The following is a 25,311-nucleotide window of genomic DNA, read 5'->3' as shown; positions in this document are numbered from 1 at the left end:
AACCACTGTCTCAAATTAAGCACTGGTGTAGACAAGAGCAAGAAGAGAAACAATGAGAAGCCCAACCACTACTGCAGAAACAGTTTGAAAAAAGGTTTTATGTTTTCTTCAAAATTGGAGAAGTGTTTCTGAGTCTCTCAAATCAACCTGGAGTGTTAGTGATTTCTATGCTGCTTTTTGAGTTCTATACTACTAACCCCCAGATTCAACATGCTACTCTTTTGCGAGTCCTTAATAGCGATTATTAAGGAATCACTATTAAAGACTCGCAAAACGGGATGCATGTAGAAATCGCTAAATTAATAGCGATTTCTACTTCTTCCTTATTTGCGATTCGCTAATTGCTAATCGCAAATAAGGAGTGACTCCCCATTCATTCCTATGGGCCAAATGCCCATAGCAATGAATGGGGAGTCACTCCTTATTTGCGATTAGCAATTAGCGAATCGCAAATAAGGATGCGATTTCAAGGGTGCCAGGGTGTCCAAAGGACACCCTGTAGCACCCCTGAAATGGTGATTTACACTGGTGTTGCGCACACACATGTCCAAAGGACATGTGTGTGTCTCACATCCAACTTAGAAAAATGCACTAAAGTGCATTTTTCTAAGTTTTCGCTATTTACCACGAAGTCAGACTTCGCGGTAAGTAACGGACAAAAATTGCGATTTCGCAATTCTAAAATGGTTCATGAATTGCATTTAAGGAATCACAAAATGCGATTCCCTTAATGCAATCGCAATTTGAGAAATAGCAATTATTTGCGATTTTTCAAATTGCGAGTTCATGAACCATTGATGAATCTCAAATGCCATTTTTGCCGGCGCAAACGGCCGAATTTTGCGATTCGCACCGTTTGCGCTCGCAAAAATGCTTGATGAATCTACCTGTAAGTTTCTAAAGTTACCCTTGGAGGCTTCACATATTTCCTCTTTCCTGTGATAACTTGAAGCCAGTTTGATGATAACTGGGTTGTTAGAGATGTAAAGCATTATAAGTAGTGCAGGCTAACCTGAATTTTATCCTGGATACCAACGGTGGTCACTAAAACCTCTAAGCACTAGAGAAATTTGGTTTTATTTTCTTGTACCCAATAACAACCTGGCTTCTGAATAAAGCTCATATTTAATAGGGGTGAGGGATGAAGCTGAGGATCTTGTTTGAAAAGCATTGAATTAGTCTATTATGGAGACCACTAAATCCTGGAATTTAAGGTGGAAAGTAATTCCGAAGAAGAAACGGCTTTATTTTGCTGCGGGTTGCAGCACAGAACTGCCTTTGGACGTATCCGTGTTTCCCTTGGTAAGAATCAACCCAAAGAACATGATATTTTATTTCTTTTGACAAAGAGGGCTTGATTCCTGCACTTTGCAGTTCTGCTTGAACTGCACTACGAAATTGAACTTTTAAGGTTGATGGAAAATGCTTGCAGGGCAGGGGTCCTGTGGGGAGCCTGATTTAATGACTAATTCATGATATAGTCAGGCCCGGGGGTCCCCGAGATCTCGACCCTACAGGAATGGAGGGCGGGGATGGGTCTGTAAATGGCTACAGAGAAGGCAACTCGCAAGGACAGAGGGTGCCTGCGTAAGTTCTTTCAGATCTGGTGTTGTTGGTTACAGTGCTTAATTTGTAAAAGCATAAGTGTCAGGGCCCTCGTTAGCCCCTGTCAGCCCTGTCCAATCCGGCTTGGACGCGCACCTTGTCGCCTCAGTGCAGCTCGGTACATTACAAGCACACCTACTAACAATCACCCTCCTACAAGTGTGAGAATTCAGACTATTCCAGGCCACAAAAGCTCTTAAAATGGCTTGGGTGGTGGGTATTAGTCATTTTCAAAGTATATTACATATATGAACAACTACTGTTGTACTACTAGATAAACAGCGCTACCATGTGGCAGACTGTCATAGGCGCCAGTGCTGACAATTAAGTGCCGGTACCAGCACCGGAAACCACCGGCTCAAATTAAGCACTGATTGGAACACATCTATGCCCTGGACCTGGTAGATAATTAGAGTGCAACTTTGCATACCCAGGACTACTAATGTTTATACTAAAGCTGTCATTTCTACTACTATGCTATATTGTGGTGAACCTGGCCTGTGCAGTGCTGCTACATGATAGGTATGTTACTACTGTGCTGTCACTGTTGGCCCTGTTGTTGTTCCATGGTTGGGAGGGAGGGTTCCTGCACGCTTTTTTTGTTGTTTTAATGTATAAAACTAAAGAAAAAGATATATTTCTTAAAAATCGGTATTTGGAAGAAAATACGGTCTATACATTGGCTTCTCCCAGGGAAAGTGAAGAATTCGTTGGTATAAATGTAGAGATTTTTCTGAAATATTCCAGTAAACTCTTTACTGGAGACAATGAGAAGAATGCAAAAATTCTTTACAGCAAAGAGGAAACGTTACATAAAGTTTGGAGGAATCATGGACCTTTTGTTTCTTTCTGCTAAAGTGCACCCCAGCGCACCGCTCTTTTTCAGGAGAAGCCCCCACGTGCACCGAGAGACTTGCATGCCCCTGACAGGAAGACTGTGTGTGCTTATAATCCGGTTTGGGCGTGTACCTTGCCGCCTCATTGCAGCGTAGACGTGCAGCTAGTGGCTCAGTGCAGCTCGGACGTGCACCTTGACGCCTCAGTGCAGCTCGGACGTGCAGCTCAGACGTGCACCTTGACGCCTCGGTGCAGCTCGGACGTGCAGCTCAGACGTGCACCTTGACGCCTTAGTGCAGCTTGGACGTGCAGCTCGTTTGTGCGCCTTGTGGCCTCAGTGCAGCTCGGACGTGCAGCTTGTCGCCTCAGTGCAGCTCGGTAATCAGCGCTGCCAGTGAATCCAGGCCACGGCCACATAAAAGGCTTTTCTCCAAACGCACCACCGGCTCATTATACACTGTTAAAGAAACGCCAGAACCGCTTATTAAAAATAGCTCGCGCTCCTCACGCGCCAGCGTGGTGAACACGTGCAGCTGCGAAGCCTTCCCCAAGGGCCTGTCGGAATCCGCCATCCCCAGAGGAACGCTTTGGGTCAGAAAGCGGGGCCTTGCATTATTGACAAGCATCCAATTACCATGTGAGAGCCACCAAAATATATCCGAAAAAATAGCGAAACACCGTGGCACAACCAGAGAGAGGAGAAAACACGTAGGTGGAGGCCCGGCCCAGCTCGGGAACTGTGAGCTGTAATGAAGCGAGAGAGGCTGGGGGGACGGCTGGAGACAGGCTGGGGAGAGGGTTCCAGAGGTGCTGGAGAAGAAAGACAGCCAGGGAGAGGCTGGGGAGAGGGCTCCAGAGGTGCTGGAGAAGAAAGACGGCTGGAGAGAGGGATCCAGAGGTGTTGGAGAAGAAAGACGGCTGGAGAGAGGCTCGGGAGAGGGCTCCAGAGGTGCTGGAGAAGAAAGACGGCTGGAGAGAGGCTCGGGAGAGGGCTCCAGAGGTGTTGGAGAAGAAAGACGGCTGGAGAGAGGCTGGGGAGAGGGCTCCAGAGGTGCTGGAGAAGAAAGACGGCTGGGGAGAGGGCTCCAGAGGTGCTGGAGAAGAGAGACGGCTGGGGAGAGGGCTCCAGAGGTGCTGGAGAAGAAAGAAGGCTTGAGAGGGGCTGGGGAGAGGGCTCCAGAGGTGCTGGAGAAGAAAGACGGCTGGAGAGAGGCTCGGGAGAGGGCTCCAGAGGTGCTGGAGCAGAAAGACGGCTGGAGAGAGGCTCGGGAGAGGGCTCCAGAGGTGCTGGAGCAGAAAGACGGCTGGAGAGAGGCTCGGGAAAGGGCTCCAGAGGTGCTGGAGAAGAAAGACGGCTGGAGAGAGGCTCGGGAGAGGCCTCTAGAGGTGCTGGAGAATAAAGACAGCTGGAGAGAGGCTCAGGAGAGGGCTCCAGAGGTGCTGGAGAAGAGAGACGGCTGGAGAGAGCCTCGGGAGAGGGCTCCATAGGTGCTGGAGAAGAAAGATGGCTGGAGACAGGCTGGGGAGAGGGCTCCAGATGTGCTGGAGAAGAAAGACAGCTGGAGAGAGGGCTCCATAGGTGCTGGAGAAGAAAGACGGCCGAAGACAGGCTGGGGAGAGGGCTCCATAGGTGCTGGAGAAGAAAGACGGCCGAAGACAGGCTGGGGAGAGGGCTCCAGAGGTGCTGGAGAAGAGAGACGGTTGGAGACAGGCTGGGGAGAGGGCTCCAGAGGTGCTGGAGAAGAAAGACACCTCTGGAGAGGCTGGGGAGAGGGCTCCAGAGGTGCAGGAGAAGAAAGACACCTCTGGAGAGGCTGGGGAGAGGGCTCCAGAGGTGCTGGAGAAGAAAGACAGCTGGAGAGAGGGCTCCATAGGTGCTGGAGAAGAGAGACGGCTGGAGACAGGCTGAGGAGAGGGCTCCAGAGGTGCTGGAGAAGAAAGACAGCTGGAGAGAGGGCTCCATAGGTGCTGGAGAAGAAAGACGGCTGGAGACAGGCTGGGGAGAGGTCTCCAGAGGTGCTGGAGAAGAAAGAAGGCTTGAGAGAGGCTGGGGAGAGGGCTCCAGAGGTGCTGGAGAAGAAAGAAGGCTCGAGAGAGACTGAGGAGAGGGCTCCAGAGGTGCTGGAGAAGAAAGAAAGCTCGAGAGAGACTGGGAGAATCCTCCAGAGGTGCTGGAGAAGAAAGACACCTCGAAAGAAGATAGCAATACGGATCAAGAAAGGCTACAGTAGGGCTCCAGAGGTGCTGAAGAAGACAGAAGGCTGGAGAGAGGCTGGGAAGAGTACTCCAGAGGTGCTGGAGAAGAAAGACGGCTGGAGAGAGATTAGGGGGAGGCAGAGTTGCAGGAGAAGAAAGACAGTTTGAGAGAGGCTGGGGAGAGGGCTCCAGACCTGCTGTAGAAGAAAGAAGGCTGGAGAGAGGCTGGGGAGAGGGCTCTAGAAGTGCTGGAAAAAAAGACCGCTCGAGAGAGAGGCTGGTGAGAGCACCCCAGAGGTGCTGGAGAAGAAAGAAGGCTTGAGAGAGGCTGGTGAGAGGGCTCCAGAGGTGCTGGAGAAGAAAGACAGCACAATAGAGGTTCCGGAGAGGTATCGAGAGAGACTGGGGTGATGGCTCAAGAGGGGCTGGGCAGAGGATTCCAGAGGTCATGAAGAAGAGAGACGGTTCGAGAGAGGCTTGGGAGAGGGCTCCATAGGGGCTGAGGAGTGGATTCCAGAGGCGTTGGATAAAAGAGACAGCTTGGGAGGAGGATAGAGAGAGGCTTGGAAGATGGCTCCAGAGGGGCTGGGGGCAGTGCTTAATTTGTTAAAACAATAAGTGCCAGGGCCCTTGTCAGGAGGGCACCAAAGCTTGCACCACCTGTTGCCAGTACTGTTGCTGCCAATGACAGTACTTACAAAACTACTAGCCATCACACTGCTACAAGTGTTCGTGGCACCCCAAAACCTGTAAGATTGGCTTAGGCTGCCTTGTGGTCCTCTCTATATTCCACAAACAGTGCCACCATGTGGTAGTTTGGTGTTGCTAATTAAGTGCCAGTGCCAGGCACCAGAAACCACCAGCTCAAATTAAGCACTGCCTCGAAGAGACAGCTCTAAGAGTTGGGGTTGTGTGAGACTTCCTACCTCGAAAGCCCGCAGTCAGGCTTTGAGGGGGTTTGTGTGCAGCAACAGAGCTCAAAGTCTACAGTAGGCAGCATAGCATTCAGAGTAATGCAACAGACTACACAAACATGCCTATAATATAAAAGATTTCCATGTCATGTTATGTGGACTTGTAAAGCGCAGATAATCACCCGCGAGGGTATCCAAGCACTGTTGTTGATGCTAAAGATGTCTGTAATAACTTCAGGCCTGATTTAGAGTTTGTCCACGAGTCACCCGGTCACACACATGACCGGTGTTACAGCTGGGGCCCACCAGCACTCCTTGCTGGGGATCAGCTCTTACTTTTCCTCCTCAGACTGTGACCCAGGAGTAGAGAGAAGAAAACACAAAAGAGGAAGGAAAGACAAAAGATAGTGACAAAGGGAGAAAGCAAGGATGAAATAGAACCTGCATGAGTGAAATGAATGGGCAGGTGGTGAATGGTGGTGGGAAACCAAGGCATGTATGGGGCAAGCCTGACATCCGTCAACGGTGGCTGCAGGCTTCTGGGAAACGCTAAGGATTCCACTATCACATTCAATTGAGTCCTGAATGTTTTGGATATACTGTCCCCCTAACAGTGATAAGGATATACTGCACTAGTGATAAAGCGGGGGAAATGCCCGTAAGATTTGTGTTGGAGTGCCCCATAGCCCAGTTGTGTAACGGAATTTGAGGGGGCCCGCTACAAAGTATAAGGTCCCCCCACCACAATCCATACTCAGGCAGGAGCTCTCAGGCCTTGAGTCAGCCGCCAGTTCACAGTGCCAGTGAGGGACAACTGGAGCACGGGCCACCCGCACCGTTGGGGCTTCGGGCTATTGTTATACCACTGCATTAGCCAAACTCCAAACTTGTATTCCGCCAGCAATGGCACTGTTTCCGTACACACAGGTAGGCCGGTAACATCATTCTTTAAAGTGGATTTGCTGGCATTATTACCTTTCACTTGTACCAGGCCAAATAACATGATACAGTGACAAATACCTTTCACATTAAGTATTTTTTGTTACACTTGTAATACACGACAAATACAACATGAATGTATTTGCCCCGGATGGTGGTATTTTGCCCATTTTAACAGTATACATTATACTGACCTAGGAAAGATGATAAACTAATTTAGCCATGTCAGGTTTCAAACTTGTGACTAGACTTAAACCTGGTATTTGTAGTCCACAGCAGATGTTAGTGGCAGAAGTGCACAACACAAATCTCATGTCACAATCACTGTAATATTTTCTGAGAAGGTCTTGATATTTCAGGATGGCTGCCGAAGGTAAATCAAGGTTACCATCTCTGTACCCTATTGAAGGCAGTGGACTGCATCGCGGTGCATGCGCATAGAGGACAGATTCTCAAGGTACTCCGATGTGGTCCGAGAGGGGCACCTTTAACTGGAACCAACAACACCTGCCCTTTTTTCTTTACTGCTGTTGGTCCAAACGCTGGTGGGAATCCACACCATTAGTTTGTGTGATCTCGCTATTTACCAGCTTGATAGGCGCATTCATGAAATACGGCCGCGTCAGTACAGATACAGGACAAATAGTGGAAGAGACGAAGGGTCGCGCATGCCGCGTATGTGTGTGTTAAAGTGCTGCTGCTGTGGCATTAAAAGTGTGAGATGGAACAGTTGAGACCAGTGTGTGAAAAGAGTCAGATTAGATGGTGGCGACTGGAGTTAATGTGAAAATGTAACACCCATCCAGAGGACGCAGACAAACTGCCGGACCTGCCACCCACCCACAACCTCTTTGACGTGGGCTTTATCACTGGCGGCGAGTCTGCTGTGAACATGCATCGACAAAAGAGCGAGGTGGCTCGAGCTGCTTGCCATAGAAGAAGGAAATCCCTGCAGGCATTTCTAGCCTAAACCGAGAAATTTTCTGTAACAAGCGGGTCAGATTTGCATATATCAGCCTTGTGTTTCTGGCAGCGCCACCCGTACACCTAACAAGTGCGTGGGAGGATTTGTGGCAACTTGAAAGGAACTGTGTGCTTCTAGAAAGGGGTTCAGTTACATCTCTAGAAGTGGTACTGGGGGGAACAAATATATATATAGGCAGCATTGGACTGTAGCAAAGCAGCAGGTGTTAATTATTTGGCGGGGAGGAGCGACTAAACCCTTTTTAATGTGTCAAGGGAAGCGGGACTGTTATCTGAACATTTGGTAGTGAAGGGCGCTGACGAGGGCACCAATACTCGCCCGAAATGCATACGCCGCCACTACTCTGCTGTGCATCAGAAATAAAGCTTACCTGCCGGTTACCCCTCTGGACCCCTGCCTGATTTCTTTGGAAGGAGGGTGTTAGTCGATATATATATATATATATACACATATATATATATATATATAGTCACATAAAAAATCAATGGTTAAAGGGACATTACAGTTAGGAAATAGAAATAAAAACACTTTAGAAATTCACTAAAACCCAAAGATTACAAGGCCGTTATAGTTAGGTTCACATTTTCCTTTGTAGAGTACAGGGTTTGGGGGAACCAGTTCCAACTAGTTTTGGAGCACTCTGTTTACCAGGCTCCTCTTCCCTATTGTTAGGTGGGGGCTCATCATCAGACACACCACAGGGGGCAGAGCCAGCATTCACTAGGGCAGGCACACTTCTATTCAGGGGCAAGGGACTTGAGGAGATGTCCCATTCGGCCTAGCGCTGACTCATCCTGCCCTTCCTTGAGCCACCCACACCTCACCAGCCCCTGTCACTCAAAAGCCAGACATGCAATTCACATCAGGCAGGCAGACACATAGCACAGAGGAATGCCAACTTCTAAAAGTGGTACAAAAGGGGGTGGTGATTGACGGAGCATCTGAACCAATCAAACACTCACACCCAGCCAACAGATCTGGGTTTAATCCATCACCGTTCTTTAGCGCACTCTGCCACCCCAGTTCAGAAATGGCCATATGCAAATCAGTCTGACCCTGTGCCTCATGGGAACAGTCCAGCCCGAACTGCCAAGCCATACCTTCCCTGGAACAGAAACAAGCTTCCTAGGACCGTTTTCTGGCATTTCAGCCGTCTTAAGCCAGGCTTGCTTGAATCCAGTGGCAAAGTGAGCAAGGGACTCACGTCTGAGCATACCCTGCCAACTTATGGCGAACAAAGCGGTACAAAAGGGGGTGGTGATGGACGGAGCATCTGAACCAATCAAACACTCACACCCAGTCAACAGATCTGGGTTTAATCCATCACCGTTATTTAGCCCACTCTGCCACCCCAGTTCAGACATGGCCATATGCAAATCAGTCTGACCCTGTGCCTCATGGGAACAGTCCTACCCGAACTGCCAAGCCATGCCTTCCCTGGACCGGAAACAAGCTTCCTAGGACCGGTTTCTGGTATTTCAGCCGTCTTCAGCCAGGCTTGCTTGAATCCAGTGGCAAAGTGAGCAAGGAACTCACGTCTGAGCATACCCTGCCAACTTATGGCGAACAAAGCGGCTTAAAATGGGGTGGTGATGGACGGGGCATCTGAACCAATCAAACACTCACACCCAGTCAACAGTAGCGGTGGTAGCGGTGAGATACATACTAGTGTTTTAATTACACTATACAAATAGTAATAATCCACTTTACAACATTTGCTTGGTGTAAATTTTGTGAATTCCCTTACACCTGCAAGTTTGTGGGTAGTTACCCCATTATACATATTTCCCTGCTAAGGAGCACGGCTAATCCACAATTATGCTAACTGGAAACATTACAGCAGTTTTACCACATTATTTGTGATAAATGCGTAGCTCCACGTAGGAGTGCAAATAGTTTGTGAATTGGACCATGAGCCTTCACATTCAGAAGTGGTTCTTCAAGATCCTCTCTAGTGTTTCAAGCATACACAAGTCTCCTTCACCTTCCTATATATTTGATATCTTTCTTCAGAATATGTCTATACCTATCTGACATACGCTAGTCCCAAGAAATTAAGGAGATCTTTTAATCAGAGAAAATTTTAAAAAATCTGTATATTTCATTAAGTAAGAAACTTGTCCTAATGCCTTCTGTGAAATGTTTAGCTAGCTAGTCTTCAGCACTTCTAAGTGAGCAACATTACAAGTAGTCCAGAACTTTACTGTAGTGATGGTACCAGGGCCGTTCTAATATTTCCCTTGGTTTATCAAACTGCGCTATTACAAATTGTAGATGATGTAATACATTTCTGTGTATTTTTTTCAAAAACCACCCTCTTGGGTTATTTAACAGAAAGTATTTCTACTGAGCCGCTTTGAGACTTCTACTCAGATAAATTGATCAATGCCTCTCAGTGGAAGAATTCCAGTCTCCAGAACCTCTAGATTTATATAATTCTAAGGCCGGTCTGAAGAACCAATGTCAATCTTTCATGCTGAAGACAACTAATATTTTAATCAGTAGCTCAGTCTTCAAATCTCTGTGTCTTCTAGTAAAAAAAAAAGTAATCCCCAGGTCAACTCTTGCCATGTATCTTTGCCAAAATCTAGACCCTCGCCGTGGCTTTTATTTAGTCAGTGTCTGGAACCTGATCATGTCTTTTGGTCAGTAGGAAGTCACGAGATCCTGTGTGTCTGTTGAGGAGAAGCCTGTCCACAAAACATTTTCCTATTGTTTATTTTGAAACGGTACACCAGTATCTAGGTGTTAAATCATGAAACAGTCTCCTAAACCCTCTAGAGGTCTCATATCTCCAGTGCCATGTACATTGCAAGGCACAGAGGTCATTCCAACATGGGGCTGAATTCTGAGACATGTGCCAGGATTATTGATCTATTTCCTACCTTTGGGAGGCTTTCCATTAGCTAATTTATCACAGCTTTCTACCAGGGACCCATGTGCAGAGCCTGGTCAATCAGCCTTTTGTTATAGGTGACACCTCTGATAATTGAAGTTCTCAAAAAGCTAACTAGCTGAGCGCCTGGTGCATTTCCTTAACACTTACCAGTAAATCCTCCACAATCACTTGCAGGCTTCCACCGCTCAGCTCACGTGTGTTTTGTTATGTTAAAGAAACTTGTAGAGCGCAACGTATATCTGGAGGTGTCTTGGCGCTAGTCCGAGTGCAGAGCAGCTGTGCCCTTTGTTACTGTCTGGCTTACAGCTGCTAACGTCTGGATATCATAGACACCATACAGACCTGCAGAATGATAATCACCACCACTATTCCATGTGCTCTGAGCTTTTTAAGATGCAACAGTAGGCAAATGTGTATGTATGTATGTATGTATGTATGTATTTTATTGCTTGTTAAGCGCAGCTGTCACCCAAAGGGCATCCTGGCGCTGAGACCGATCCAGAACCATCTATTGCATAACTACACTACCCTTGGAAACAAATGGGTCTTTAAGTCCCTTTTAAAAGTGAGTAGATCAAGGCTACTCCTCAATGTCAGAGGAAGAGTATTCCACAACTTGGCGGCCGTAAAACTAAAAGCACGTCCGCCCATCCTCACTCTATGTATCCTGGGGACCCTAACCAGGAACGCCGAGGAGGATCTCAGCGGTCTGGTAGCCTGGTACCAAGAAAAGAGACTCTGAAGGGGTAGTGGTCCCAGTCCATGCAGGGCCCTGAAGACAAGGCACGCGGCCTTGAATGCAATTCTCTGCTGGACCGGAAGCCAGTGAAGATCGGCAAGCGCTGCCGATGAAGAAGAGGAGCGCGGGCGAGACAAGGCTAATTTAGCGGCCATATTCTGAATCCTTTGGAGTTTAAGGACCAGGATCTTCGGAGCTCCCAGAAGTAGTGCGTTACAGTAGTCTAACCTACTGAGGATGGAACTACGCACTACCTCTGCTCTGGAGCCCCGGGGAAGAAGTGGCAAGATTTTCCTAAGCGCACGAAGCAGGCCCATGCATGTCGCTACCGTCCTATTTACGGAGGCATCCAGCTGCAAGTTGGGTTCGAACAGAACTCCCAAATTGCGAGCCGATTCTGCCGCCTCCACCGAACCCGGGATAAAAGATGGCCAAAAATCAACCGGTAATGTACGAGAAATTCGGTCCGAGGAGCAGTACAATACCTCCGTTTTCGACCCATTGAACTGCAATGAGTTAGCTCGCAGCCATGCTGCTGTTGCCAACATGCAGCGGTGAAAGGAGTCCCTTGATATTGTCTCCGGTCCCTCGAAAGAAAAAAGCAACTGAGTGTCATCGGCATAATTGATGACTGATATGCCGAATGACTTTATCAGTGCTACCAAGGGACGGAGATATATGTTGAATAGGATTGGGCTAATTGCCGACCCTTGAGGGACTCCTTGATTCACCAGCCGAGTGGCTGATCGAAAAGGTGGTAGTGCCACAGCTTGTTGCCTATTATCCAAATAGGAAGTTAGCCAATTCAAAGCCAGACCACTCACTCCCGCACTCCGAAGACGGCCTAGTAGTATTTTATGGTTCACCGTGTCGAACGCGGCCGACATGTCAAGTAGCACTAAAAATGCAGACTTGCCCCTGTCGACCCGCGTTCGTAGCTCGTCCAGCACGGTGACCAAGGCAGTCTCGGTGCCGTGAGCCGGTCTGAAGCCAAATTGAACAGCATCCAGGCAGAGATTAGTTTCCAGGAAGTTGGATAAGGCCCTTGTCACCCATCTCTCAAGAATTTTTATCGCGAATGGTAATAACGAAATCGGCCTATAATTGGCCGAGCAGAGAGGGTCCAAAGAAGCCTTTTTCAACAAAGGTGTTACAATTGCCATCTTCCAACTGTCCGGGACTGTTGCAGTTGTCAATGATTGGCAGCAGATGGAATGCAATGGGGAAAATAGCTCATCTTGGAAAGCCTTCCAGATTTTATGAGGCATTGGATCGAGCGGCGACCCAGAGGATACGCCGTTGGCCAGGGTACAGAATTCCTCCAACGAGGGAACTGGAAAGCAGGACAGCTGAGGCAAATCATTTCCGACATTTGCCCCCTCGGATCCCAGAGTATGAAAAGGCTCCGAAGAGGGGGATGTAGACGACAAAGACTGTTCAGATCTAGTAAGTCCAGTCAAGATATTCCTGATTTTCTCCTCGAATGCAAGGGCCAAAGAATCGCACAGTTCCTGCGAGGCCGGTATTGTGGGCGCCATACAAGATGGATCAGACAAACTCTTAACAAGCCTGAACAGGGTCTGTGATTTATTAGAGGCCTTCGCCAGAGTGTCTTCTAGGAACTTGGCCTTTGCACTTCTTAGCTGGGCCTTGTATTCATGCAAGGCCGCTTTATAAGCCGCCTTATCCTGTTCCCCGTAACCCCTCCTCCATGTACGCTCTGCTTGTTTGCAGCGAAGTTTATGCTGCCCTAGATCTTCACTAAACCAGGCATTTAAGCCTCGAGGTCTGTCTCTCACCTTACGTAAAGGGGTGAGTGCATCCAGAGAGGATGTGATATAACGACAGAGAGATGTATAACTCTTGTCCACATTCTCCTCCACTGTAAACATTCCCGGTAGCAGGGCGGGTCGGCTCGATTCCCTAAGGAGACGGTTCCATGTGGATGTTTACAGTTCTCCAGCAGGATGAGGATCGACTACAGGGTGATTGGCATTTCTGATCATAGATCTGTGCACAGCTTTGAGGATAATTTATGAAGAGGGTGTTGTTATCTCGGTGTGTTTTCTCTGGCACATGTAATTTAATATGGCTTACAATGCAAGCTCCAGAGCAGTGTGCATCCTCCTGAGGTGTCTCTAACAATGTACCTTGTATCTTGTGACTCAATAAAGATGCTCTTCTCATGCTCATGCAGGGAGACGCTGCTTTGCATTTAGAGATGAGACAAAGGAGACGTTTCTTCTTTGTGTGCTGGATCGCCTTTCTGGTTCAGTGTATTGCAAGCACAGGGAGGTGATTGCAGTACCCTAAAACACACTGTGTTAATGATTATAATATGTGTGAGAACAGCTGATTATTCAATGTATTCGGAGTATTTGAATTAGTTTTACATGTGAATAGCATGGTTAGGCACACACTGTTGGTCCAGCACTAGGTGGTACTTAAGAAGATGGTTAGCCTTAATTGGGTATCTATTCAAATCCAAAGTATTTTTAAATGGTGCTATTTTCTTAATTATATTGCTTCGAATTCATCCTTTGAATGTCTTCTTTTAAACTGAGATCCTGTGTTTTCTTATGTTTTTTATTTTTTTAACGATTGAGCTAAATTAGTAGCATCTTTTCTACCGGTGCAGTGGTGTCCACCGTAGGTGAAGAAGGACCGAATTAATGTCAGCATTTGATGATATCCACGTACAATACATGGAAATGTAATAAATGAAAAGTCATTTACTTTATCAGTAATTATTGTGCAAATCTTGCATGGATCTGGCACACCAGGACTTACAGTGGGTGGCCCTACATTGGTAATATGGGGCCAAATACTGAATAGTATTTGCACACATAAGTAAAAACTGGATGCACAAATATAAGTATTTACAAAGACAAAGGACCATTCCTGGTTCACTAAATAAGTTATGGTGGCTGAACTCCTGCCCAACCAGCTATAATAAAGCTAGCATTCCTAGGCTGCATCACATCCAAGATTCACATCACCTGGGAAGCACCCACAACAACCCATGTCACCCTGCCTCCACTTCTCCAGGTGTCCCAATACCAACCAATGTTGACTGTGTGTGTTGAGGACCAGAGTGACTACTGTTTGGGTCTATTAATGCCAAAAACGACTTAGGGAGTAAATAGTGTTTCTAAGCAAATCCGGGTAAACCTTGTGCTCAAATCTCCCACTATGCTTCAAGATGACGCTCGCATACACACCCCACCTGAGCTGAAAACACTGATAGTCCATCAACATTTCCCTCACTAGTGCGCACAGATCAGTAGCAGTATAAAGCCTCCAACCCATTGTCCATCAACAAAGACATACATGCTCGACAATCAGTCTGCTCCTGATTTAGTTGGCATCATCATACAATGGGCCCTATGCATTCTTACTCACACTAACAAGGCTCACATTCACCCGCATACACATTGTTGATATCCTCATTCCCAGACTGCACAGACAAGAAAGCAGAATGATTTGTCATCATCCACAAATTTATCTGGAGGGGGAGCAAGCGGTGCCGCTGAGTACCCTTCAGGACTGTATGCGTCATACCTCCGTCTGTCTTAGGAAAAACTACCTTCAATTTAATGGTAAAACGGAGGTAATGTTCTGCCCGGGTAACACCCTACCTTGCCACCTCCCATTGGAGTTCAGACTCACATCGGAAGAAGAACCCCTGACTCCGGTTAAGGTGGTACGGAACCTAGGGGTTATGGTGGAGGATAACCTTCAGATGGAGGCCCAAGCCAACAAGACAATCAGTGTCTGTTTGGTCCTCCTACGAATGTTGCGACAGGTGCTACCTTTTCTCCCGAGTGAGACTCGCCCCCTGGTGGTCAGAAGTCTGATACTTAGTAGACTGGACTATTGTAATGCTCTGTATTTGAGAGCCCCGCAGTATATCATTCAGAGTTTACAAAGAGTCCAGTCTATAGCGGCTAAATTAGCCCTGAACTGGGAGCGTCGCTCTTCTACTTCGTTGGCTCTGAAAGAGCTACACTGGCTGCCAATTTGTGAAAGAATTCGCTGCAAATCTATGTGTATAGTGTTTAATGGACAACACAATTCAGGCCCAAGGCCGCTTTCTAACAGGTTTAACTGGTACCAGCCTAAGCGGACGCTTCGCTCCTCTTCGCTAAATCTAGCGGCGACGTCCAGATTTAAGCGATCAAGGATGGGAGGCCGGGCTTTTAGTGTGTCAGCAGCTCGACTCTGGAACGAGCTACCACTCCAGATTAGACAGTCTAACACGTTGACCTCGTTTAGGAAAAGCCTAAAAACCTGGCTGTTTCCTAGAGGCAGCTAAGTCCAGTTCCTTTTTTCTCTCTGACCATGTTACTGTAATGGGGGCTTTGTGCAACAATCTGAGCGCCAAGATACCCGTAGGGTGAAAGGTTTGCGCTATATAACAATTAAATACATACATCTGGCGTAAAGAGTAAGTGAGAAGCAACTACCAAGTCATTTGAACTCCTCACCTACCATTCGGCCCTTTTGGTATCTCAAATAGTCTCACCCAATTTCATCTACAGAGTCTTGGAACCAACAAAAACTACCCTGAAGAAAATCTCAGACATCATCACCACTGAATTCAATAGGCACACTCCTCAGTTAGTTCAACCACCCCAGTTATTGAACCACTAAGGAAATTAAGGCAATGAAAGACTCCCTACACACACTGTTCATATATCTGCATATCAGGAATCAACGAATCAGACCAACCTACAAGGTAACACCATCAACCACATTATGGCGCCCTCACCCTCAATTGACTGGACAGACTGAACAGACCACTTTGCCTACCCCTTCTACTGCTTTCACTCCACACTTTTACATCAATGCCACTCAAACGGACAAAAATAAACATATTGTTTGTTTATGAGTACCCTCCAAGAAATTCTTATCAGTTCCCCAGTCTCCTACCAAATCCAATCGGATACCAACACGCTCCTTGGCATAGACAACAAAGCCACGAAAACCTATGTGGAACTCGATACAAAACTGAAAACATATAGGCCAACACTTCAGCATCATAGCATAGCCAAAGACTCTCAGAGAACAAAGGCACCCTACAGAGACAAGAAAAGGACCAATTCTCACTGACCTATAGCATCTAACTCGGCACACAGATCTCTCATCGCCACAATCAAAGCAAACTGCTGTAAGACTGCCACCAACAAAGCGTCTAATAAAATAAAAGTACTTTCAAAGAATGTCAGGCATTACATCAGTCCACAAACAAACTATCCATTTCAACAACCAGGAGAGAAGTGCAATACCATCAGTTATTTCTTCTATGAGAGATAAACAAATCAGATCCCACAGCTGTAACATTAAACAGTCCCTCTGCCTACAACCCGCTGTCACTTCAGCCCTATGTGTAAAGTCTACACACTACTACTCATACACTGTACTCATCAAAACCTGCAACGTACTCTGACCCTTGACCCAGTCAATAATGTAAACTGCCACCGTTCTTGGTTAAAAATCAGTATGAAAGCAGTCTTGATCAAACTAGTGGATGAAATAGTCAAGAATAACCTTATACAGGGGAATACATCTGAAATCTTATCATGCTGCAACAATGTAGCAGCTACCCTAAATGTAGTTGTTGATTCCCTTCTCATCAAGGTTAAGAATGCACCTGCCTTTATCTATGCAGCCTTCAACCCAGTTGGCCACCGAAAATTAGTCTGTACCACAGGAAATAAACAGGGGATTCTCTGAAACAGTCCTGTGAGGATTAAACTCCTATCCGACCAACTTACGTGAGCTCGATCAGAAGGGAAATCAAGATCCTAAAACCTACCCATCTCCTTTCTCCCTTGTCATCTTCATCCTTTACATAGACAATCTTGGTTGTATACTCAATGACAACATCAAATTCATCAACATACGAACGTGCATGAAACGCTACCACAAATTCTCGTCAGCTCCTGACATCCGATGACTAAAATCCTGCCTCAAGCTAATCCAATCAAGCCTACCTAAAGCTCAAATTGAAAGAGTCAGAAATACACCAACTACCTAACAGCAACAAACAAACACTGATTCAGATTTGACCATCCAACATCATCTGATTCATAGTTGACCATCATGTCGAATGGCCAAGTATGATTCAGTGTTTGATTGTGATTTGACCACCTGACTTCCGCGTGTTTGAGCCAAGTGGCTTTATCAGCCAAATGAGAGCAAGTGTGCAAACACTTGGATTTACTCTCGACACAAGCATATACTATAAAGGACACATGTCCAGGAACGTGGACTACCTGATACTAGCGCTTTCTTCTGAAAAAAGTGAACGCCTTGTTTGCCGAAACATACTTCAGGAAACAATGCAAGCCTCGAATAGCTTGATGGCGTCAATACTGTGCTCTATTATAGTGCAAACAGTGTGAATATTAACTGTTACAAAACAATCAAAATAGTGGAAATGATGCTTATCAGGTGGGAGAATAATATAAAATATTATAACATTATGATATCATAAGCTTCTTTTAGCAATATTTTGAAACCCACCTTACTCTTGACTAAGCCAAGCTAAATACCAAATGTGTCCTACTTTTAGTTTCAGAGATATTCTTACTGACATACCTCTCCTGAAAAATAACAAATGTTCATTCACCAAAGAAGCAGCAAATTCTATTATCATCTGCATTGCGAGGCAGATACTCTTGCCACTGAAGGCTGGCTGTGCCTACACTGTAGTTTTCAGCAAATAAAGGGCATTACAGTTTCATATGACTTCCATCTCAAGTCCCTTGTAAGAAGATTTTTTCTATCATATTACACTATGTTCTCAATTTGCATATTGTATCTGACCATTATTGGAACATTTCCAGAATTAACAATTACCAGTAAAGCACCGGCTGCTTTTTACATGCTTTCATGATATAAAAACGTGCTTATCCTTTCCAAACAATAAACAGTCATATAAAGTTATCAGCTTCTATAAAATGTGTTCATTATTTTAAAGCAATCACTAGGAAACTGCCCAATACATACAGAAACATATGGTTATAATTACGCAAACCTTATTATCACATTACAATAAATAGCATGAATAAATATTATTGTATACTTAAACCCTATACATAAATAAACAGAATGTGTAATTGTGAAGGGAGATACCAAGGAGAGAATATATATGATAGTATGATTTAACACCACACTTACATTTGACATCATAAATGTGATTTACTAACATGAAAAGTCTGACAGTTTACAGTAATATGCATGTGAGCAAATCTGGTTTTAGCAAATCTGCTCTTTGTTTTGTGTTGGAATGTGGGGAAAATCCTGTAAACGTTAGTAAACAACAACAAACGTGCATGTTTATGGTATCAGATCACACTGCAGCATGGGGACCACAACCTTACACATGGCAGTGCAGATTATGCCCTTTGGAGCATAGATGAAGATGATCCTTGCCTCCTGACATTGCTGGCACTCTGAGCTGCCTATGATACAGTCGACCATCCAACCCTCATCCACACCCTGGAGTCTTGAATGGGATTCACTGTAAAGCCTTTCCCTGGGTCTCCTCCTATCTTTCCAATTGACACCAATGTGTTCACATGGGCTCCCCCAAGTCCCAAAAGCTCCCTATAACATGCAGAGTCCCCAGATATCCTGGGATCTTCAAGCTCTAAATGTAGCCCCGGGGATTATGCTCAAAGATAATAAAACCAAATTTCACCAGTATACCGATGATGCATAAATGTACTTAAATGTCTCCTCTGCCCCAGACAGCCAATGCCTAAAAAACACGGCCTGTACCTCATCCAGATGTGAATGTCCTGTGCCTACATGAAGCTCGAACCAAATAAAACAGAATTCCTACTATTTGACAAAATCAACACACAAGGAACAGTGCAAACCTGTCTCAAGGACATGAGTCTTGATAGCTTGTACACTGAATGCAAAATTGATTGTACTTGCCTAGGACATAAACATCAGTCTCAAGGAAGAAAAAAGAAACACGGGCAGGTACCAGCGATCTCTTTTCAAGGAAGTGAAACCATTTAATCAAGAAAGCGACTTCAGAACCGCTGTTCAAGCCCTCATACTCTTGCATCTGGATGTTTATACGTGAAAGCTCCAAGGCCTCCCAGAATCCCCATTGGTACCTTTAAAGGGCATCTTACACACTACAACATGTCTCATCCGGGGAAAGAAGAAGTACCACTACATCACCCCCATCCTCATGAATTTCTACTGGCTACCTATACCAGCTCACACCATCTTCATAACCAGGTGCTCCATTTACAAAGCCAGCATGACCAGGATCTGTGCTTATCTTGTGGGAGAGCTCATCATGTCTGTTGGCTCTCCGCACTCCTGCAGCCAGGCCACCATCAGTCTGGAGGTTAAGGGCCTAATGTAGAGTTTGCAAGTACATTAAATCTGATGCCACTTGTGCACCCAAAATCTGGAACAACAACCCTGTATCAATGATGACCACCCCAATGCTGCTCACATTTTGGAAAGAGTTGAAGACTGTTCTTTAAAGAACACTACTTCAGAATGATTTAACAATCGAATAACCATCTACCATTTCTATCTTGTTATCTGTATCCTTGTCTTTGGCAATGTATTGTGCCCCACTTTCTTTATGTCTAGGTCTGCTCTAAAGAAATACCATATACATTTATTTGTGTAAGTAGAAATATACATATGCATATTTCTGTGTTCGTATATAGCTGATGAGGGGTGAAACTCTAATACCGGTCCTAGTATACTTGTTTCCAGTCCAGTGAGGACCTGGCCTGGTAGTTCGGGCTGGACTGTTCCCATTGGGTGCAGGGTCAAGACTGATTTGCATATAGTTGGATTCAAACTGGAATGGTATTGGGAGCAAAAAACGATGGATCCCTGAAAAATCGTTTTTCTGATGATGAATGTTCACAAAAAAAAAGAATTTTGTGTGGACACAGTCTTGGGAAGTATATAACTTGTAGAGGAACTTCAGTTGTAGGAAAAATTGTGCAAATTTCACAAACTAGGCAACTACACAAAGTGCAAAGTTTTTGCCTTTAACAAACATGTGCAGGAGGTATTTTAATTCTGAATATCTGTGCATTTATGTCCATAAAATATACTTAAGACATATTCACTTAGACCAGCTCCATGAGCTAACGATAATTTAAGCAAATATATATATATATAATGGAACACAAAACTGTGTCTATAATAACAGCTGAAACATTAGTAGGTAACATTCTGGTACCGAGTGACCCCATTCGAATGCAATCCTTTTTCATTTTTTCAAATTGTACAAGAGAATAAGGAAAAGATTGAGATTTTAGTATTCATATTATTGATCTTATTGCTCTTAGCTGTGTGTCCATGTACAATATTCTTATTTTTTATATCATAATACCCATTCTTCCTCGATCCAAATTTCCTGCCTTAAATCTTCCCTTTTCGCACACAAGACCAGGGTTCAAGATAAAACAAAATGTCCATTGCATTGTTTTCAGATAGGTCCTGAATAACAATTCTGAAATTTGATCGGGTGTGAGTACCTATATAATTTTATGGTTTGACAAACCCATAATTAAGCGGAAAAAATAAAGCAGATTACTTCTTGTTAATCTGTTTTGCCATGTATGCTATGATACAGTTAGCAATTGGAGAAAAGGCTTTAAGCAGAGGTGCTTGATTATGTTTTTTATTTCAAAGTACTGAAAACCGAATAATATTAAGCAAGTCCAACCCTGTATTGGCACAAGTGGTTAGAAAAATATAATGGTTTACGTCTCCAGTGTACAAAGTTTCCAAATTTCACACACAAAATTGGGCAAAGTTGGCAAACGTACCACTCTGTCAAAATTTCAAAGTATGATGAGTTTTTCATTACTACCTAAATTTGCTTGAATGATTTTTCCACAATTTTTTATTTTGCCAAAACTTTTTTGTCGGAGCAGTGTCAGCTGTAAGTGGGGGGTTTTGTCAACTTTTCACCATGCAAACTATCTAGTGGCAGTCTCCTTTCTCTGGTTGTTTCCCTGGCTTTACAAACGTTCTAAAGTTCATGAAGATTGCTCAAATTTGATCTTAGTGAGGCTGGTGTTTACCAGCCTCACTAAGATCAACCTTTAGCAGTGATAAACTTTTCCAGCTTTGAAAATAACTATTTTTGTTTGGGCACACAAAAGGTTCACAAGTACTGGTATTTTTTTAATATATTTTTCCATTAGCAGTTTTACTGATGGCAGTATCATGGATGCCAATTCACCAAAATGCTGAGGGTAACAGAAGGGACATCACACATCCTATAAACTCAATGACATCACAGGAAGCCATTTTCCTTGGTGAATTGAATTATCAACCAGCCCATTCGGCCAACCTCTCAAGCAACACTTTTTGCATTATTTATTATTGGAATAAGTAAGTAACAATTTAAAATCCAAAGATATACATGCAGCTTAGACAATGAGATTAAACAAATCGACCGCAACAGCAAGACACCACGCGACTTTCCTACCATGGGAAAGAAGTAGACAGAAAATCTAACATTAAATGTGTAGCCTAAGAAATGCACCAGCGGAGGTATGACATTACAACGCATGCTTTTACATCGCATGCTTTTACATCGCATGCTTTTACAACGCGGTTTTTACAACGCATACCATTACAACGCATAGTGCTCTTAGGCGCTGGATAGTGAATTGTTTAATTTACTATTCCAACTCCTGTCCCCGTGGATAGTAGGGAAGGTGCTGGATAGTACATTAAACATATTCCCTATCCTAGAGCGCCACCCAGCGCAATGCGTTGTAATGGTTTGCGTTGTAAAAGTTGCGTTGTAAAGGCACTGCGTGGTAAAAGTTGCGTTGTAAAGGTTGTTTACCGCACCAGCATTAGGACTACTCCTACATCAAGATCGAGCTTGATGAGAAGGATGTACAAGAACAATGGATGAATGGAACACTCAGGTGTGTTTAATTTCTCTTGACTCGGAGCTGTAGATTCTCAGTACCAAACGTGGTGGTAAGCATTGTGGATACGGGCAGGTGCAGGAAGACTGATGGACAATTATAACCCCCCTGAGAAACCACATGCATAACAAAGAGAATTGGAGTGAAGGACAGAAATCAGATAACAACCTGTGGATGTCAATTCACCAAAATGACCATGGCAATGGAAATGGCATCACTAACTCTATTACCACCAGAAGGTTTCACAGGCTTGATCCCTTGTGCAAACTACAGGAAAAGGAAAAACGATAGAAAGCTACCAGGAGCTCACTTTCCTAGAGCCATGTTCACCTTCTGTACCTGTCACTGCTTATATAAAACCTGAGGCAAGCGGTAGCCAGGGCAACGCTGGAGTGCTAGAGGTTGTCCATGTACCACTCCATGCCATCTCAGCGGCTTTATTCTAAAACAGATGTAGCACCACTGTTCATGCCAATGCATAGCTCAGCACACAAAGCCTTTGTATCTTTGGGATTATTAAAGGCATTGAGTACTGATTTCAACTTTGGAACAGATAACAGTACATGGACAAGTGTCCTATTAGAACCCTGCTTTGACCGGGGAGTGTTGTACTACTGGCCAACAACTCTTCCACAATTTAACTCCTTACTCACATGAATAGTTAGATGACATGATCTGCAACTGCAACAGAAAACAAAGTTAAGGTAGGAATTCTTGTAGTAATCTCAGCCTTTGGTAATCCTGCTGGTTGCATTCCATTCCATCATAACCTCAAACTACACCTCAGCGAAGAGGTCTTACTAGGACGTAATTGTTCTGAGATTTCTTGTGTTCATATTCAGAGGGAACCTGTCCTGGAAGTTTGGTTGGGCACTGTTCCTGTTGAGTGGGACCACGACAATTTGCATATCACTGTATTCTGTGGGAGGTGGCATTCTGGCATAGAAACTGGGATGAGGCTCTGTGGAATTACCAGTGGCTGAGAATAATCCAAGCATTTCAACCTTCACTTTTTTGTTTTGCTCATTATTAGCAGCAAAGCACAGCATTTTGCATTGTTTCGGTAAAGTTAATTTCGTAAGCGCCTGTTGTGTTCTCGGCTCTGTTGGCTGTTTACCTCCCAAGGGCAGTGAGAATAGGAGTTAATCGATTACCATGATTTCTATATACACACTAAGGTTGCCTTTCTTCATATATCTGGAAGTAACCTAAGAATAACTTGAAATGCAAACGACAAACAACGTGCTGCCCTGCGTGCTGCTTGCTTTGCGAGTTACGTGACCTGCCTTTGAAGCTCATGATCAGTCAGATTCCACCTTCTCATGCCCACCACATGAACAAACAATAATAATTATCAGATGAATGCCACCTCTCCATAGTATGCCACTCTTGTCTGCACAGTGTATGAACAATAGAGCAGTGCTAAGTATGGGCCACCAATGGTGCACATGAGTCATGCCAATGGCTTGGTAGGATCTGATTTTACCTATGAGGAGACCAAAAGTAAAGATATTTGTGAACATCTTCCATAGAACCATTTTCATGGCAGTGAGATTACAACACAAACATACAACATTCCATGTATCTGATTCTGTAGCTGCAGCTGGTGCAGTCACAGCCCTATGTGAATTTATTGTCCGGAATTACAGGCTGGTAATACATGGTTTGGTGTGCGGACAACGGGGCAACCTATAAACGGTACCACCAGGCCAGTCGGGACCAGGTGGAGCGGAATTCCATGTGGTAATTCCGCTTTGCCCAACATGTAATGAGGGTGTAAGTGATACATTAAGCTATACAAATAATGACATGCATTGGCACAACCAATAGCGTTAGCCTTTAAGTGATAATGAATTTAAGCACAAGCATTTATGTGTGGTATTTTCATGTGCTGCATGCATAAATGTTATTTGTCATATTAAAAAAATGCCCTATTGTCTTTGTCAATATTGGGAAAAGTACCAAATAAGGAATGCTTTGCATCTACAATGCATATAAGAGATAAAAGATTACATGTTGCCACCTTCATGATGATTGTGTGTGCTCTACAGAAGTAAAATAGTCCCCTATTTATTCAATGAGAGAGCTTTTTGAAGGTGGTCACATGCACCAAAAAGTCAATAGCATGAAGTGACTGAATGATCTTCCTCTAAGCGGAGCCAAACCCTCTCCATGTATATTTCAAAGTACTGGAAACAATAAGTAAGGCGGACAAGTGCACGGTCAGGCCACCCCTAAAATTGAACTACATTTGTTACTAGTGTTTTTTTGGTTTTCCTGTTCAAAATGAGCATGGCTGCCTTAAATATAATCATGTTAGCCAACAGGAAGGATGTAAGATGGAGCACCCACCTGATGTGCCGGTGCTGCTGCTGCCGCTTGGCATCCTCCCCCAGCCGGTTCAGCGATGGAGACCGGCTCCTTGGTAGCTGGACATAGCTCCCGATGGTTTTCACTGTGCCATTAGGATTGTTCTGCATCTGTTGAAGCAGCTGTGGGGAGAGGCTGCGGTGTGAAGACGAGGAGGAGGACGCGGGCCAGTCGGGGATGTTGTTCACGTTCAGGTTGTTGTCACTGTTGGATCGCAGTAGGACACGCGGGGCTGCCAAGGTGTTCTGGGGTCCCCGCCTCCGATTCGAATAACTGGGCGCCTCCCGAAATGGCACTACACAAAGAGAATACAATCACATTAGTTTGGCTGGTTGTACAATTGTTTACCCAGAAACTTCTGTACTGCTCACTAATTGAACTATTTTTTTGCATCTTGAATGAAAAAAGATCCGTCCGACTACCTGTCCAATCAGAGTGGCTAATACATTTATTGTAAACTGCAATTGCATGCAACAGATTGTGGTGATTCTGAATAATGTAAGCCAAAAGGCCACACTAATAAGCAAAGTAAATTTTTGCAACATTATAGGTATGAGAAACACTAATTTTAAGGGGTAAGGATTTCAGGCTTGCACTATGAATGAACTACAGGTACAAGTAGGTAGAAGGAGCTTTTAATGTGTAAATAATTAAAGAGGGGGTGTACTTAAAGCTTGAACAATACCATGGTTTGAGTTGTTGAAATATGCAACCCACAATTTCTGCAAAATTCTCCTTATGGACCAGCTTAGCTCCCCCTTTGGGTATTGTCACAAGTAGCTACTTGGGGAGCAGATGGTTAAGGGGACTGGCTTTTGCCCCCCCCCTCCCCATGTCTTCCATGGTTGTCAATATGCGTTTTAAAGAAGATTTTA

General features: G+C 44.8%; 1 protein-coding gene across 2 annotated transcripts in view; it reads right to left on the bottom strand.

The window, feature by feature from the left end:
* SHANK2 (SH3 and multiple ankyrin repeat domains 2) overlaps positions 1 to 25,311 on the bottom strand; it is a 3,078,421-nt gene that overhangs the window by 1,149,730 nt on the left and 1,903,380 nt on the right. For both annotated transcript variants that reach the window (XM_078684305.1, XM_078684307.1), the window contains one exon: positions 24,419 to 24,731. In XM_078684305.1, the coding sequence (XP_078540431.1) occupies positions 24,419 to 24,731 (313 nt within the window). The remainder of the gene's footprint in view (positions 1 to 24,418; positions 24,732 to 25,311) is intronic.

Source organism: Lissotriton helveticus, chromosome 3_2, assembly GCF_964261635.1.
Source record: "Lissotriton helveticus chromosome 3_2, aLisHel1.1, whole genome shotgun sequence".
Classification (NCBI taxonomy): domain Eukaryota; kingdom Metazoa; phylum Chordata; class Amphibia; order Caudata; family Salamandridae; genus Lissotriton; species Lissotriton helveticus.
Note: the sequence above shows the minus strand (reverse complement) of the source record. Positions and strands in the feature narration are given on the sequence as shown.